The following is a 16067-nucleotide window of genomic DNA, read 5'->3' on the forward strand; positions in this document are numbered from 1 at the left end:
TTCTCTTACATAACCACGCTACAATGATCTCACCCAGGAAATTAGCACTAATATAATACTATTATCTAATATACCAGTCATAGTCAAACTTTGTCAGGTGTCCCAATTATGGCCTTTATGGCATTTTTTTTTTCTGATCCAAGATCCAGTCCAGGATTAGACGTTAAGTTGAAATGTCTTTTTGTGTTAATGATTTTTTAAGCCACTGATGTTTTCACAGAAATATTTTTCTTCAAGAACCTATTTTCTGATAAACAACAGCATTTTTTTCCCTTTGTCCTTATTGATTGCAAAAAGCCAGTGATACAGTGCCAGCCTGAGCAACAGCAGACTTACCTGGGCCCAATTCTGTATCAGTTAAGGCCTTGGGAAAGGACCCTATCTCCTGGTCCTGGGTTTGCCTTGTGAGCTGATTTCCCAAAGGCAAACCCCATGACTATTAGTGTGTCCCCTTCGCTCTTCAGTCAGGTACGTTGTCACCTGGCTTACTCGTAGTCCAGACTAGTTCCCTGGATTTGTAAAGTGACCATATATTACTTCACCATAGTTTAATCTCCCCAGGAAGAGTGACTGATAAAGGATATGACACTTTTTGCCCTTCCTAGATTTCTCCAAAGGCAGTTGGCTGAATGCATACCTCTGAGGGTAATTCCCTACCCCCTCCCAGCAGCCAGTACTATAAATAATTTGAAATCAGAATAAGTGACTATAGTTCTGTTGCAGCCAGAGAAAAAAGTGACCTGAAAAAAATATCAAACAGTGAAAAAATGAATGACCATGCATGATACCAAGACTTACTAGAATCCAGCTCTGGCACCCTCCTGCTGGCTCAGATTCTATGATGAATAGAAAAGCAAAGGTCCTACTAAGATGGCTGATTCACATGATTTGAAGAATTCTCTTATCTACAGTAAGCATCTAGAGAACATTGCTATGGAAGAAAACCCATTTCACCTAAGCATCTTCCTGGTGGATGTTCAGTTAAGCCTAAATTCAGAAAGAAAATGCCTCAGATTTTCATGTATGGCTGGGTTTTTGCTTTCTTTGTTTTATTTGCTAGTATTCACTTAAGAATAGTATGAATTTTTCTTTAGTGAATGAGTTTATTTTTAATTAAAGAGTTCTTTTCAGGGGTGCCTGCGTGGCTCAGTTGGTTAAGCATCCGACTTCAGCTCAGGTTATGATCTCATGGTTCGTGGGTTCAAGCCCCACGTTGGGCTCTGTGCTGACAGCTCGGAGCCTGGAGCTTGCTTCAGATTCTGTGTCTTTCTCTGTCCCTCCCCTGCTCATGCTCTGTCACTCTCTCTGTCTGTCTCTCAAAAAAGAAATAAATATTTTTTAAAAAATTAATAAAAAAAAATAAAGAGTTCTTTTCAAAGGGTCAGGAGACCTAGCTACAGGTCCCCATTCAGGATTCCCCCCGCCCCCAACACATACACTTAAATAGGAGGTAGCAGGAAGAAAGCTATATTGGAGAAAGGGTTCAGGGGCATGGCCTCCTGGGGTATGTTGGAACCTGAGCTGGGTCAGAGGAGATTAATTCTTTCTATGCAGACACCCTCGTTCTGTTCTTCTCGTGCCTGTTATTGTTGTCATAGCTGTCTTTGAGGACTTTCATGATTGCCACCGCAAACATAGCAGAAAAATCCTGTGCAATATCCCTATAGAACTTTTGGTTGGTAAATTAGATGAGTTCTAGACTGACCATTTTCTTGAAGGGTGAGTACCCTCAGCCTGTTCTAGAGATTTCCTACACGCATCCTGGTTTGCCCAGAACAGTCCTGACTTTGTTATCCCCATATAGTTATTAAAATGTCCCCATTTCATTTTCAGAAGTGTCCTGTTTGGATGATAACTTACATAACCATACTAAGACTCTGGGAAACTCCAAGTTTGTTCTCCCCACACAAAGCCAATGGAGTTGTTTGAGTGGTTTGTGCTAGTGCATACCAGTCTTTATCCTGGTGATTAGCTAACTCTGTTTCTTCCTTCTGCAATGGAGGATTAACCCATCCCTAACCCTTGCATTCCAAAGGTTCTGATTGCCCCACCTTTTCTGGTCTTCTTCACATTTCTAACCTTCCTTACTAACGAGTTTTATCAGAAAGTGGATCCTAAGTGTATTGTGCAAGTAAAGACTCTGGACTGCATTCACATCTAGCCAAGAGACATCGGAGATGACATTTTCTGCTTTACTGAAGTGAAGCAGCCTTATTTTATACCACGCCAAATGCCTTCCTCAGTGCACAGATGATATTGAGGCAGTTATTGTGTGGTTTTATGCCTCAGATCCTTTATTTGTAAATCTGAAAGAAGACTAATAGCTTTAAAGTATTTTGAGAATCTCAAAGCTCAGAAGATTATAAATAACAAAAGATATTTTTTTCTCATCTAAAATGGCAGCACAGATACTGCGGTTACTTACTTAATAGATAGCGTGTGTTCCCTGGGCCATTTGCAGCTGATGGGTTTTTTCCAGTGCTCTATTTATAGAGTTAGGTCAGAAATATCACTTCCGTTGGAACTTGACCTACAGACCATTGTCAATTTTAAAGACCTGAGGAAGTAGAGTGCACACTAAATACAGCTGGTTCACAGGTTCAGTTAATGAACCACAAACCCCCAAGGAAATTAATTTTGCCGGAGGATAGATGTCTGAGCCTGTCCCAATCTCTTTTATATGATACCTTTGCACTGTGGCCTCCTGGAGCTCGTAGGTCATCTTGAATCCTTATTTCAGAAATAGCCTATCCTAGGCAGTCTTCTTCCCTTTTATACCCCATTCATCCTCTTCAACATTGCTTGCTGAAATTATGGCTTTCTGCATCAAATAAAACAGGAGCTGATGATCCACTAACAGAGGTAACTTAGGCTACTCTGAGAAATTTAGGAAAAAGCAGATCTAAATATTTCCCTACTTCATCTTTCTATTGGGGCTAACCAAGATTCTCAGTCACTTCCCCAGTTCAAATGAATGACCCAACAGAAAAATATATGCTGTAGTTCAGCAACTTCCATGGGCTTGGTTTTAAACAGGAGAAACTGAATTTAATGGATGATAATCCCCTTTTAATCCCTACTCTCTCACTCAGACTCCCATCTTTAAGCTTTGTTATTATAAAGTCGTGTTTGCTGGGACTTGGCCACTGGCCATCACATGTTTACCCATCATAAGGTTTTAGAAGGTAAGATAGACTAAGAAAACCCCTAGTCTGGAGGGAAATCTACTCTTAGAAAAAGGACCACATGTCTGTAAAACTCTCTTCAGGCTTAAATAGGTACTAGGTAGGGTACAGCCATTCAAAGATAGCCCATGGAGTAGAACATTTTCAAACTTTCTGGAAAAAGTGAAGTCCAGAATGAGGAACTAATTTCTTGTCATCAAAATGCTATAGATTCAAAGTTCTTAGTATAGGCAGGAACTTTTGAGATAATTTCCAACAACCCCTTGTTATGGGTGAGAAAACTGAGGCTCAGAGAGTTGAAGTGACTGCTCATTACCAAGGTCTACCCTGATGTTCTTTGTTACATCACTCTCCTGCTCCCACCTGGTCTCATTAAAAGCCCACAGCTAATTCAGAAATAGAACTCCAGGGTCCTGCCTTGTAGCCAGCAGCTGACCATATGTTGTCATGCATTATACAGAACATGCTTTAGGATGTGAGGACAAAGATAAGAAAGAGACTGTTAATTCCGATGCTAACATGCCATCTCTTTCCTGAACTTATTTCAGTTCTGAAAAGATTTATAAGTTTGTTTGTTTGTTTGTTTGTTTCTTTCTTTCTTTCTTTCTTTCTTTCTTCCTTCTTTCTTCCTTTCTCTTTCTTTCTTTCTTTCTTTCTTTCTTTCTTTCTTTCTTTCTTTCCTTCTTTCTTTCCTCCTCTTTCTAGTCTCAATAAGTTGCCTTTTATCTAAAGGGACAGGAGGGACCAATGTTCAGAATATCCAGCCCTCTTACGCCCTGAATTTTTCCTTCCCCCTGTTCTGGAATCAGTGCTTTGTTTATACTTGTAATATTTTTAACATGGAAAAGTCTATTCTTTTAAAGTTGATCCTTTTGCTACAGGACAGACACTTTTATGATATGTACTGGAGATTCAGTTGACCTCCCAGAAATGCTTAGCACAGGAGTCATAAATTGAAATGTTTTCAGAGAAGGAGCTTCCTCATTGAAGGCCCCCAACAGGCCTCTTCTACATACTGACACCGGTTGGTACCAGAGGCCTATTACCTTTTTGGAAATCAAGGCTACATAGCAACCTGATTATCCTCCTCCAGGCTGATTGCACAAGGACTATGCCCTGTGTGCAGAACAGAGACAGCCCCTGGCCTTGTGAGAAATGTATCTTCATAACCAACTCCCCCTCCAAAGGAGTGGGGAACTGGATCCAAAAGATAGTGTTCATGAAGGATATTCCAGAATCCAAGTCCTGCCGTTTTAACCATTTCATTCCTGAGCTTTCCTAGCTTGCCTCATTATTAGAAAAATTAAAAAATGTATAAGATGATAATTAAGCTTTCTTTCTCCCTAGAATTTCATCATCAGGGTTTGATCATCATTGTTCCTGTCATTTATACATATCAAATATCTTCATCTAAGAGTCACCAAGAACCTTTGGTTGCCTGGAGGCAGGAATTATTATTCACATTTTGCAGATGGGTAGGCAGTCACAGAGAAAGAAAACATGCTTTGACTTACCTAAAAGAGTCTCAGAGAGTGGATAACAAATGTTCCCACAGTCTGTTTTAGAGAGACCTGACTTCACTGTAAACAGATTTTCTCCATGTAGCTTACTCGAATACTTCTACAAGCTCAATCCTGTGATGCTGAAAAAATCCCCAATAATGAAAATATTTTCAAAACCTAGTTCACTTATTTGAGTTTTCTATTTGTATTGAAACCAACCAAATTCCAGTACAATGAAATCATACTGCCTTGGCAGGTCTAAATGTCAGAGTCATCAAAAAGGAGAGAGGGAAAGAGCGCCCTAATTTTTAGAACTTCCGCTTAAAGTGAGCATAGAAAAGATTCACTTATCTATTTCCTGATCAATTAGGTCATTGGGCAGGAAATCACCTTTTTTGAAAGGCCAGTAAGCAGATGCCTTCTACCTTTAATTTCCCGTAAACAGCATTAATGATTATTTATGCCAGCCCTCTCATAGAAATGTTTGAAAGTCCAAAGACATGAGGCCACTGAATTTTCTAGATGAAAATAAAGTTACAAATTTATAGTAACTGACAGTGTCCCACCTCCTTTTCTCCCACTTCTGTCTCAAATAATCCTAGCACCTGTAACCACCCTTCAGTCGTTTTCCCATATTTGAGGTCCTATTAAGTGAAATAACCTTACAACGCCGACCAGATTTTTAAGCCTCCAACCAGAAAGAGTCAGTTTCAGACTACCTGATTTACATGAATCAGGTGCTGGGCCAGTTGATGGAGGTCAAATAACTTGCCAAGCCAGGGCATGCATGATCTTTCTGGAAACCCCTTGCCCTGGGTTATCACTGAACATCAGAACAGAGGAAGCTGATTGTGGAGTCTGAGTGACACACAGATTCAGATGAGTGATGGAATGCTCACACTACGCCTCCATCAGTGTCTTCCTAGAGATGGGCCTTCAGGCTCTCCAAGCCCTTCCCAAGGCCCACCGGGCTGGCAGAGTTGCAGGCTAATTGACATAATGCCTGGAGAAGGCCAATTAGGGTAGCAGTGGGGATAGTCTGCCTGGTTTGTGTCCCAGCTCTGTCATTAACCAACCACGTGACCTTGGGAGCATTACTTAATCTCTCACAGCCTTAGTTGGTCAATAGGGGTGATGATATTACCTACCTCATAGGTGGTTGTGGGATCAAGAGAGATGTAACTAAGATATGAAGCTCAAACAAGATGTAAGCTCTCCTCACATATAGGGCTCACCTAGTGCTCCCTTATAGTACTTTAAAAATATTGTCTTTTCTTATTATTAACTTTCAAGGCCTTCTGTGATTGCTCTTGTGGTGGCGTAATGCTTGTAAGCACTCCTGAATCTTTTAGATCTTTTCAAGCCACTCAGTCAGGGTTTCCATTAGGAACTTTTCCGTGGTCATTTGCACTTGTTGCCTTTAGTTGGGACTTGAGCTTACCTGTCCAGAAAGCAGCCAGTGTATGGAAAGTATATCGATACTTTCTTATACTGTTTTCATTAGCTTCGGGGCATGGCATTCTTTATTTTATTTTTTTAACATTTATTTATTTTTGAGAGACAGATAGAGACAGAGCATGAGCAGGGGAGGAATGGAGAGAGAGAGGGAGGCACAGAATCCAAAGCAGGCTCCAGGCTTGAGCTGTCAGCACAGAGCCCAATGCGGAGCTCCAACTCACGGACCGCGAGATCATGACCTGAGCTGAAGTCGGATGCTTAACTGAGCCACCCAGGCGCCCCCATGGCATTCTTTAAATAGTCACCACTGGCCAAATGTGGCTCTGACCCCTGAAAACATCTTCCAGAACCTGGGAAGTGCCGATCATTTTATTGCTGAAAAAAAAATTTTTTTGAGTGCTTAACTAATTAACAACTCCTAATTTTTCACATGTAGCTTTCTCGTGGCAAACTTGGAAGTTCAGCCTTACTTCATCCTATCACTTAGCAGGCACGTACACAACAAGCTTCTACAATTTGCTTGAAAAATGAAAAAATGCCATTAAGTTTAGCTTAAGCAAGATAAAATTAAGAATGTAAATCTGCTGCTAAACTGAATATATAGTAACATGGTTCCAAGTTTAGTAGGAATAACTTATTGACTATTGAATCAGTATTTATTATCTTCCATGTGTCAGTGACACAGAATGAGGCATAAGTTAAGTGATTCAGGCATGCTAGCATGAATCAGACATGGATTTGGGCCTCTTAAAGTATGTATTAGGAGTGATAAGAGAAGCACACCACAAGTAATATACCACAGGATAGAAAGAGATGGCATAGCGTGAGAGAGTGAAATAAAGTATTACAGGAGTTTAGAGGAGGAAGACGTTATATCTGTGATGACCAAGGAAGTGGCACGCAGGAAGTAGTATCAAAGACAACATGTGGACTCAGAGGCATTTCAGGTGTGGAGGGGACATGGGGAAGAAGTGATTGAATTGGAACAAAGTCTCTTTGAAGTGGAATGGAGGGAAGTGGTGTGGAAAGACAGATCAGGCACAGGCTGGAAGAGCTTTGAATGCCAATCTGGGGAATGTAGAACTCTTTGGAGGCACTTGGGAGCCATTGAAAGTTTTTGAGCATGCTGAGAAGCAGCAGGGAAGTGTGCTTAGATGTGACTCGGGGAGGTTAATCAGGCAGAAGAGAGGATGGGCTTTGAGGAACTGACAGCAGTATGGACATCAGTTAGAAAGCTCTAGGAGCCACCCTCAGGTGAGAGCTAATGTGGACCTGATCTAAGGTTGGAGTAGGAGGAATGGAGGATAGGGAATGGATATAGGTGAGATTTTACAGCTAAATCAATAGGACATCACAAATTATTGGAACTGAGAAGCATGGGAGAAGGAGAAATTTAAAAATGGAACTGAGGTTCTGAACCAGATTAACTAGAAGGCCAAAGAAAGAGGGAAGAATAAGTTATAATGGAAAAAGTGAGCTTGATTTGAAGATGCTGAATTAATAGTGCTGCTATTCATTATGTCAGGCTTGTAGTTCTTGTTAAAAATGGAGGACAGGTGCTGAAGCCGGTCACAGATTGAGACAAAGGCTACAAAATCATCCACATTGGGGTCACATCCTTGTCAACAGTGAGGACATCCATATGGAGCAGACATTGCAAGCTTGGTGGGAATGAGTCCTATATGGCTCATAATTATGTTCATTTGAATGTTTAAAAAATTTTTTAATTAAACTAACATTTTAAAATCTGTAGATTATACTTAAAACATGGACTTCTGGCTTCTCTTTTAAAAGTCAAAAGATGTGGCTGACTATGAACTCATATTGTCACATGATAATAATAGCTAGAGCGAGACAGGGTCTGCAGCCTTGAGGTCATGGATGGATTGTCTCATTCACCACAGTCTCCTCTACTCCCCATCACCTCCTGATACTTAATATTAAGCACAAAGCAGAGTAATGGTCACCTAGGGCTGAGGGACAGCAAAGAGGGGCTTGAGGCTTATATAGATAAGGGGTCTGGGGTTTCTTTTTGAGGCAATGAAGTGTTCTAAAGTGGGTTGTAGTGATGCTTGAACAACTGCGAATATAGTAAAAACCATTGAGCTGTACACTTTGGGTGGATTGCATGATGTGTGAATTATCTCAAAAAAGCTGTTTTACAAAAATGCAAAAAAGAAAAGAACAATCAGTTACTATTGCCTTTGCAGGGTTGGTTTTCTTATAAGAGAAAGTATTTCTCTGTTAATACGTCTCTGTCAAACTGGGGAAAATGAAAGACGAGAGGATTGTGTATTTCAAGAAGAATGGAAGAGAGAGTGTATCACTTTGTGGTAGTAAAGAATTCCTGTATTTTAAGATGCAAACACCTGACCTCTTTATTAATAGACATTACCTTCCTAGCCACTGAAGTCACTTAGGAGAAAAATTTGTCATGGCCCATCCCCTGAGGTCCACCCACAACTAGGAAGAGAGAGAGAAGAGTAGCAGAGAAGGAAAAGAATACTCCACTTGGTCCAGTAGAAGCAGTATGCCAAAGGAGGGGGAAGCTTATCAACTGCTGATAAGAGGTCAAGGATAATGGGGACAGAGAAGTCAGGAGGTTACAGGAGACCACCCAGTGAGAATGCTTAGAGAAATGGGGCCAGAGAGAGACACAGACGCAGATGACAAAGTGCCCTGGATGCATTGTTCAGGAGTTAGTATTTCTCCTCAGTACAGCGGGCTGCTGCTGGAGTTTAGGTAAGGGAGTGATGTGATCACATGAGCACAGTCTAGATTGTGTGTTTTCCAAATAAATTTGTATATGTTTTAAATTATGTGCATAATGAAGCAAGGTCACCCTAAACTTTGTTCTTTCCTATGCTAAATTCTTCATTCTGAAACTCCCAGGCTTGTTGAGGTCCCAGTCGTTGATTTCTATCTAATTCATTCCTGTGCCTGCTTGAGCCAGAGAAAATGTATGGTTGGTGTTATCTAACCCAGGGGCTTTCAGTCTCAGCACTGTTATGTTTGGGGATGGATAACTCTCTGTTATGGGGGCCTGTCCTCTGTCTTACAGGGTGTTTGGCAACATCGCCAGCCTCTGCCCTCTAGATGCCAGTAGCTCTTCCACTTAGATATTGCCAACAAAATCACCTCCAGCCTAGAACCACAGACCCACCTTCATCTGCCATAATATTTGGGCTCAGGAGTGTTAGGCCATGCAAAGTTGATAAAACCACCCTGAAAGATGACTGGTCCAGAAAAGAAGACCAATTCCTACTCCAGACTGAGAGGTGAAAATCAAATGATACAGTAAGCAGGCAATGAATGAGAAGGTCAAGACTTCGTGTGGATTTAGCTAATTCAGTGGACTTCAGCCTCTTTGTTCTTAGTCTCCTCATTTAAAAGATATGGCATCTTGTGGATATAAGGCAAACTGAATGTCTCACTCTGCCCCCCTAGGGCTAAGATTCCTCCCATGGCCCAGGGCCAAAGTGGGCACAGGAATTCAGAGGAGACCTCAAGATGTGCCAGATATGATGGGGGCCTGGCTTCTAAGTGGTGGGACTCATGAGCCTGCCTCTAAGGAGGAACAAGAGGAGGAGAGCAGGAATAGTTTCTGGTGACATCAAGAGAGATCCGCGAAGCTCTGGAGATGTAAGGTAGCTGAAGGTCAACCTGGAGTAGACTAGAAACTCAGATGAATACTTCAGCTCCTCTCCTTTATAGGAAAGTCTTAGAAGGTGAAAAAATGTTTCTCTGGGGATAAGGATGTCTAAAACAGATGAGACATGAAATGGTTAGATCTTCCAGAGTTCTCTTCTGGGTGTGTGTGTGCAGGGGTTGGAAGGGCAAAGGAATTTTATACATATATTCCACCATTTCTACATTGATTAGGAAAATTGAGTTAAGACTCTTGTCAAGCTAAAAAAGTCTTACAACTCTGTTAAACTAAAACTATTTCATAACTGGCTCTTATTCTATGTAGTAGCATTATGCCTTTTTACTGTGGATGTTGAGTGGCTCGATTTATTACTAGCAATGGCTCCAAGCTGCCTTGCATGCAATCTCTTACTGATATATAACTCTGTTATCTTTTAGCCCAGTGGTGGTCGCTTTCACTGAGGCTGAAGGAAATTCATGCTGGTTTTTATTTTTAGTCTCATGTCCCTTAACCCCTCTCCTTCTCTAATTTGTCAACTTTTGTGGTAATGAACTGAGCCCCCCAGTCGTCTCTAAGCAATGAGCAATGACTGGACTTTTGTTTATGTGAAACACCATTACAAGAAAGGGCATTCATAGTCATGACTTTGCCCTGTTTCATTTCAGGCCCTTCTGGATCCAGCTGTGTGACGGCTGCCCTAGGAAACACCTGGAGTCACAGTGTGAACACCCGGCTGATTTTCCAGTATCTTGGTTCAGAGAGAAGACAGGTGAGTGCTTTGGCAATGTATTCTGACTGTCAAGGTCAGACAACAAGATGTACTTAGCAATATGAGTGTTCATCTTCTGAAAGCACTGGCCACGTTGTCTGTCCTGGGCCAACACTGTCAGGGGTAGGTAAAGATAGCAGTTACAATGAAGTGGGAAAGAAGCCACTCACAGGAAACCATGTCTAAAAACAGAGCCCATTGAGTTAACATGCCTCCTGATATTTGCCAGTGGCTTGTAAGTGACCAAGGTCCACCCCTCTAGGGGTCTCAAACTCTCCATCTCTAAAAGGTGAATGATCATTTTACTTAGCTGGTGTTTGTTGAGGACTAGATAATTTGTGTACAAATTAAATAGTGATGGTGCTTTTTCTTGAGGTTAGTATGTTTGAAAACTGTAGGCCAGACAGATTCTGCCACATGATTAAACCATTCCCCAGACCCTGGTTGTTTGTGCATTAACTCCTAAACCAGTAGGTTCCAGTACTGAAGGATGCTAGAGAGACCCCCAAAAGGATGATAGCTCTCTCAGAGCTCCCTATGTAGGGTTTCTATCCTGGCCTCAAGTAAGATTTCCCCACCTTCCATCCAGAAAGGTTACTTTCTACTCTGTTCTTAATCTTCTCTTTTATTCTGAAGGAAGCGACACCACAGTCTGACCCCTTTGCTCAAATATTTCATAATTAGGGAACTTATTTTTCCCAGTGTCTAACAGCAGCTTTACTCTATTGTGTAGACCAGGTTCTAGCATGACCTCTCCCACAAGCAGGAGGAGGAAGAAGACAGGGTGATTGTTATGATTTGCTGGATGGGGCAAAATTCAGAACCCAGATTTGCCCATCTTGCTGATTATATTACAACCCAAGTTATTAACTAAAGAGGCATGAAATATCACGCTGGTGGTCCTTTCTGGGGGAGGTGGCAGGGAGTTGTTGCCCTTTACCTGCATTAGGTAAATTGGCTCTCTTTCAAGGAGTCAGGAATCATCAGAAACAGACCTGAGCCTTTGCCTGTTCCAGACCTAACTTTCCAAGTGCCCTCGGTTACAGACCAGAGGATTCTTCTTGGTTTGCTTGGGACTGTGTAAATAACATTCCAGCTTGATGATTGAGTCAGCCATGTTCTGAGAAGATGGAGCTGCTTGTTTTCATTTAGGGAAACATTCTTAAGTTTTCAGGCCCTGGCGTGCTCATTACCTCAGTGATACCTTTTCCCCGATGATTCAAGTATCCTGGGTTCTGAATCCATTACTTCTCTTTTCAGTGGAACATATCCAAGGATGTTCCTGTGGAACCTAATGACCTTTGGTTTGTACCCTATGTTATAAATTATGTTAAATAGACCCCGTTTGCAGCTATCAGGGATATCATTAAGGATTGTCAAGCACTACTACCTGCATTCTTATTTGAGGAAGCAAAAGTCCTTGTGAATCAGTGTTAAATCCATTCATTTTCATGGATCTTTAACTCCTCTCCTTGACAATGTGTAGTTTATCTCTCTTTTAGGTTTTAGATGGCATACATTGATTTTGTGTTGTAGTCTATTGTATGTGGAATCATGGATTCCAGGCTCTCAGATCCTGTTTTTACCAATTCTAGCTAGCATTTATTAGTAAATAAAGAAGCTAGATCCATATTTTTCTTTTCCTTTTGTTTTAATAAATTAACCAGTCATTTCCATGTTTTTAATGTCAACAGGAAGTGGCTGGTAGGACAAATGCTATTATTTTATGTCTCTTTAGTAACTGCAGGGTTTTGGTGGCCCTCGGTTCTTGGCTCTTGAGGTCAAATACAAGCTACTAGTCACAAGAACGAGGAGCACAGCATGGATGGATCAGTGACAGTCTATCAACTCATATCCTATCAAATGAGTCAGTGGTGTTATCTTAATCTACAAAGAACAACATGTTACTTTCATTGCTAATCAATCAAGAGCAGAGTTAAATGCTTTTGAATGATGTTTTCACACACAAATTAGTAAAATATGTACATAAAACAGTAAAATATAATAAAATGCTGTAGCAAAGTAAAATATGACCAGCATTAAAATGGCCAACCCAGGCAAGAGAACTTATACTTAATCAATCTCTAGAAAGGTGCATGCCTTTGGGGACCAGTCCTTCAATTTGTGGCCTAATAACTAGGATAAAATTTGATATAGAAAACATCTCTCTCTCTGATGAACTTATATTGCATTAGTAGAAGGTGTGCATTATGAGACACTGAGCCTTTCCTGTAGTCTTACTTCATGACAAAGTAGAGAAGCCATATGAAGATAAACCTTTTCTGGGATCTGTGCACAAAACAGTGGCTTAAACTAGTCTTTAAGGCAATTGTTCCAAATAGTACTTCCTTAAAACACTACTTAGTAGGGGAACATGCTTAGATCATTCTAGCGTTGGCAGATCTATGGAACACCAACCACTAGGAGAAGATACCAGGCATAGCTCTCCCAACCCCCACCAATGCACAGAGGCCACTACACCAAGGGATCAAGGACACGGAATGAGGATTATGTTTTATCCCATTTCTATGACATTGAGCTCTACACCAGGGCTCTTGAATGTGAGGCTTAGTCTGAGATCACAGGGCTGGAAGGAGGTCAGGTCAAACTGAGCAGCTCTTCGAGCCGATTAAACCAAGAGCTGAATTGTAAAGTCCAAGGGAAGGAGTCCTCCCTGGCTGATTATTTTCTTTACACCCTGGAAACTTTGTAAAATTATATAACCAAAAAAGAAATCTCCTTATCAGGGCACAAGCCGAGTTAATTCTCTTGTTTATTCTGCTTCAGTGTTTGCAAAAACCCTCTTAAGAAACTGGGAAACATTTTCTTTTGGACTAATTTAGTTTTTTTTCCATTTGACTTTTATTTATTCTTTTTCGAGTCTGCTTCAATCCTGCCCCACCCTTTTTGCAACATTTTTATTCTTTCCAAAGACATATCTTTAAAGTAGAATTAAAGTGGCTTCTACTAGGTTTTTTTTCTCTTTTAGTATTTTGAGTTGTTTTTTTTTTTTTTTTAATAATCAAAAATATTTTCTGGTCCACCATGTACATGGCATGGGGATGCAAAGAAGGAGAAGACACAGTTCCTGCCTTCAAGGTCCTTCTGGTCTCGTATGAGAGCTAATACATGTGTGCACACTCATAAACAATCAAAACGAAGTGCAGGAGTTCAAGAACAAACTAATATCGAAGTACTGTCACAAGGCAGTGTTTGATTTGTTACCTAATAAGTGGTGAAAATGGTACCTGCTTTGAATCCAGAGCAAGGTAAACTCATCAGAGGCACATTAGTCTTTTTAGAAGGTGGTGGGGCTTGAGTATCACTTTAAATCAGTATTTCTCAAGCCTGGCTGCACTTTAGACTCATCACGGGAGCATTTACAAAATACCAACACCAGAACCCCACCCTGACCAATTAAATCAAAATCTGTGCCGATGGGGCTGGGCACAACTATTTATTTGTAAAGCTCTCTCAAGTGGATTCTACTGTGCAGCCAAGGCTGAAAACCAGTGCCTTAAATAGATAAATGTCTGTTACAGAGAAAAGAAAGGGAAGATTTGGGGTAAGGAGGAACAGCAAAAGAAGGCAAATCACACATTCAGAAGGCACAGGTTGGGTTTGGCCCTGTCACAAGAGCAGAGGGTCTGTGCCCTCATTCACTTGACACCTCATTCACTAGTCACCATGTAAGATGCCAGAGATTCAAAATAGGAGTAAGTTGATGCCCTGAAGTTGTTCACAGTCTACTGGGGAAAGAGGTGACCGTGTGAATGGTACATGCCGCAGGGCATGATGAGTTCGGTGAGCTTGGAGGAGAGGGCGGGCCCCACTGCAGAGAAGGTTCTGTGGGGGTTGTTGAGGCCACAGCATGCACAACGGATGGGCTGAGACCTTCCTTCAGGAGGCACTTGCAGTGACCATACGGGCTGCCATGAGGGGCTGGAAAAGCTGAAGTAAGGGTGCTAATACTTGAAAAGAAGATGAAAAACTTGATGAAATATTCATACTATTTCTCATCAAATCATCATGAAGTCCATTCCTACAAACCACATATGGGGATTATACAAATTTTTCAGTGCCCTGGAAGAAGTAATGAAGTGAATTAATCCCAACTAAAGCCTCACATCCCCTTGATGAAATATTATGACTCTCTCATTTCAACGAACGGGGAAGAGGTGACTTATTCATATAGGAGGCTTATTTAAAAGGATTTTATAATAATATTTTCATCCTTTATATAGCAGTCACCTGGAAGTTAAAGAACACTTGAGGAAGGGGCACCTGGATGGCTCAGTCAGTTAAGTGTCCGACTCTCAGTTTCCCCTCAGGTCATGATCTCATGGTTTCATGAGTTGGAGCCCTCTATACTGACAGTGTGGAGCCTGCTTGGGATTCTCTCTCTCTCTCTCTCTCTCTCTCTCTCTCTCTATCTCTCTCTCTCTCTTTGCCCTTCCTCTGCTCATGCTGTCTCTCTCTCAAAATAAGTAAACTTAAAAAAAAAAATAAAGAAGAACACTTGGGGGAAGAGCCTAAAGTACCCAGTAAATTGTTGACAAGACCAATAATACTACTCAGGCTCCTGATCCCTACTGGAATCCTTAGGTTTTCCTCAAGGTCCCAGGTTGTTTTGCATTTTAGAAGTATTTAGTGTCCCCTTCCTGGTGATATAATTCTTCTCTCAGTATCCATTTTGTGTTTTAAAAGACTCAAACACCATCACTGTGAAGACTTCCTGACACCCAGACTTAATCAGCCCCCTTTCCCTCAGTTTTGCCCACAGATGCACTTAGTACTTGTCTCTGTTCTTGCGTGAGTGAAACCCAGATTGCCAACCCCTTGAGCACTGTGACTGAATCTTATTTGTGTACCCTCAGAGGCAGAACAATGCTTGACACTTATACAGTCAATACATTTATTTTGAAAATCAGAAAGAGAGAGAAACTCCTATCTATGCATGAACCCGGTCTTAAGGAAGAAAGCCATATAGCTTATTTGGAATCACTCTTCCCCATAAGAATTGAGTTACGCAGCTTAATAGTTCCCTTAAAGTGCCAGTGATTGTCAGTTAAAAAGGTTGGCATCAGACCTTGACGATTATAGCAGATACTTATAAAGAAGTGCTGTACAAAGACTGAATATAGGAATATCTTTTTGTGGAACCAGCCTGCTGGGGGCTCTGGGAGAGTGGTAGCCAGGCTTCCTTTGAAATCCTAGTTGGAATATTCCACTGTGTAAGCAAACCAGAGCCCTAAACACGGACCCAGACTGAGTGAGGGAGAGGGGCTCCACAGCTGCTTTAAGGGAACAGGCAGCATGGGGTCTTTGACTGAGGGAAAGGATAAGAAATCTTTGTTGCCATCTTCCACAAGTCATGAGTTCTGCTATCTGTGCTTGGATAGGCTTATTGGAGGGCTGACTAACTAAAGAGATGAGAAATCTTTTCTCCCAGATAAGCTGAAGTGTAGGTTTGGGGCAAGAATGTCACGCATACAATCATATTC

The 16067-nt window shown here is 41.3% G+C and overlaps 1 protein-coding gene across 10 annotated transcripts in view; it reads left to right on the top strand.

Moving 5' to 3' along the window:
• The window catches only part of RAD51B (RAD51 paralog B), a 715946-nt gene that overhangs the window by 507421 nt on the left and 192458 nt on the right, over positions 1-16067 (top strand). For all 10 annotated transcript variants that reach the window (XM_053224607.1, XM_053224604.1, XM_053224609.1 and 7 more), the window contains exon 9: positions 10460-10563. In XM_053224607.1, coding sequence (XP_053080582.1) covers positions 10460-10563 — 104 coding nt within the window. The remainder of the gene's footprint in view (positions 1-10459; positions 10564-16067) is intronic.

Source organism: Acinonyx jubatus, chromosome B3, assembly GCF_027475565.1.
Source record: "Acinonyx jubatus isolate Ajub_Pintada_27869175 chromosome B3, VMU_Ajub_asm_v1.0, whole genome shotgun sequence".
Taxonomy (NCBI): Eukaryota; Metazoa; Chordata; class Mammalia; order Carnivora; family Felidae; genus Acinonyx; species Acinonyx jubatus.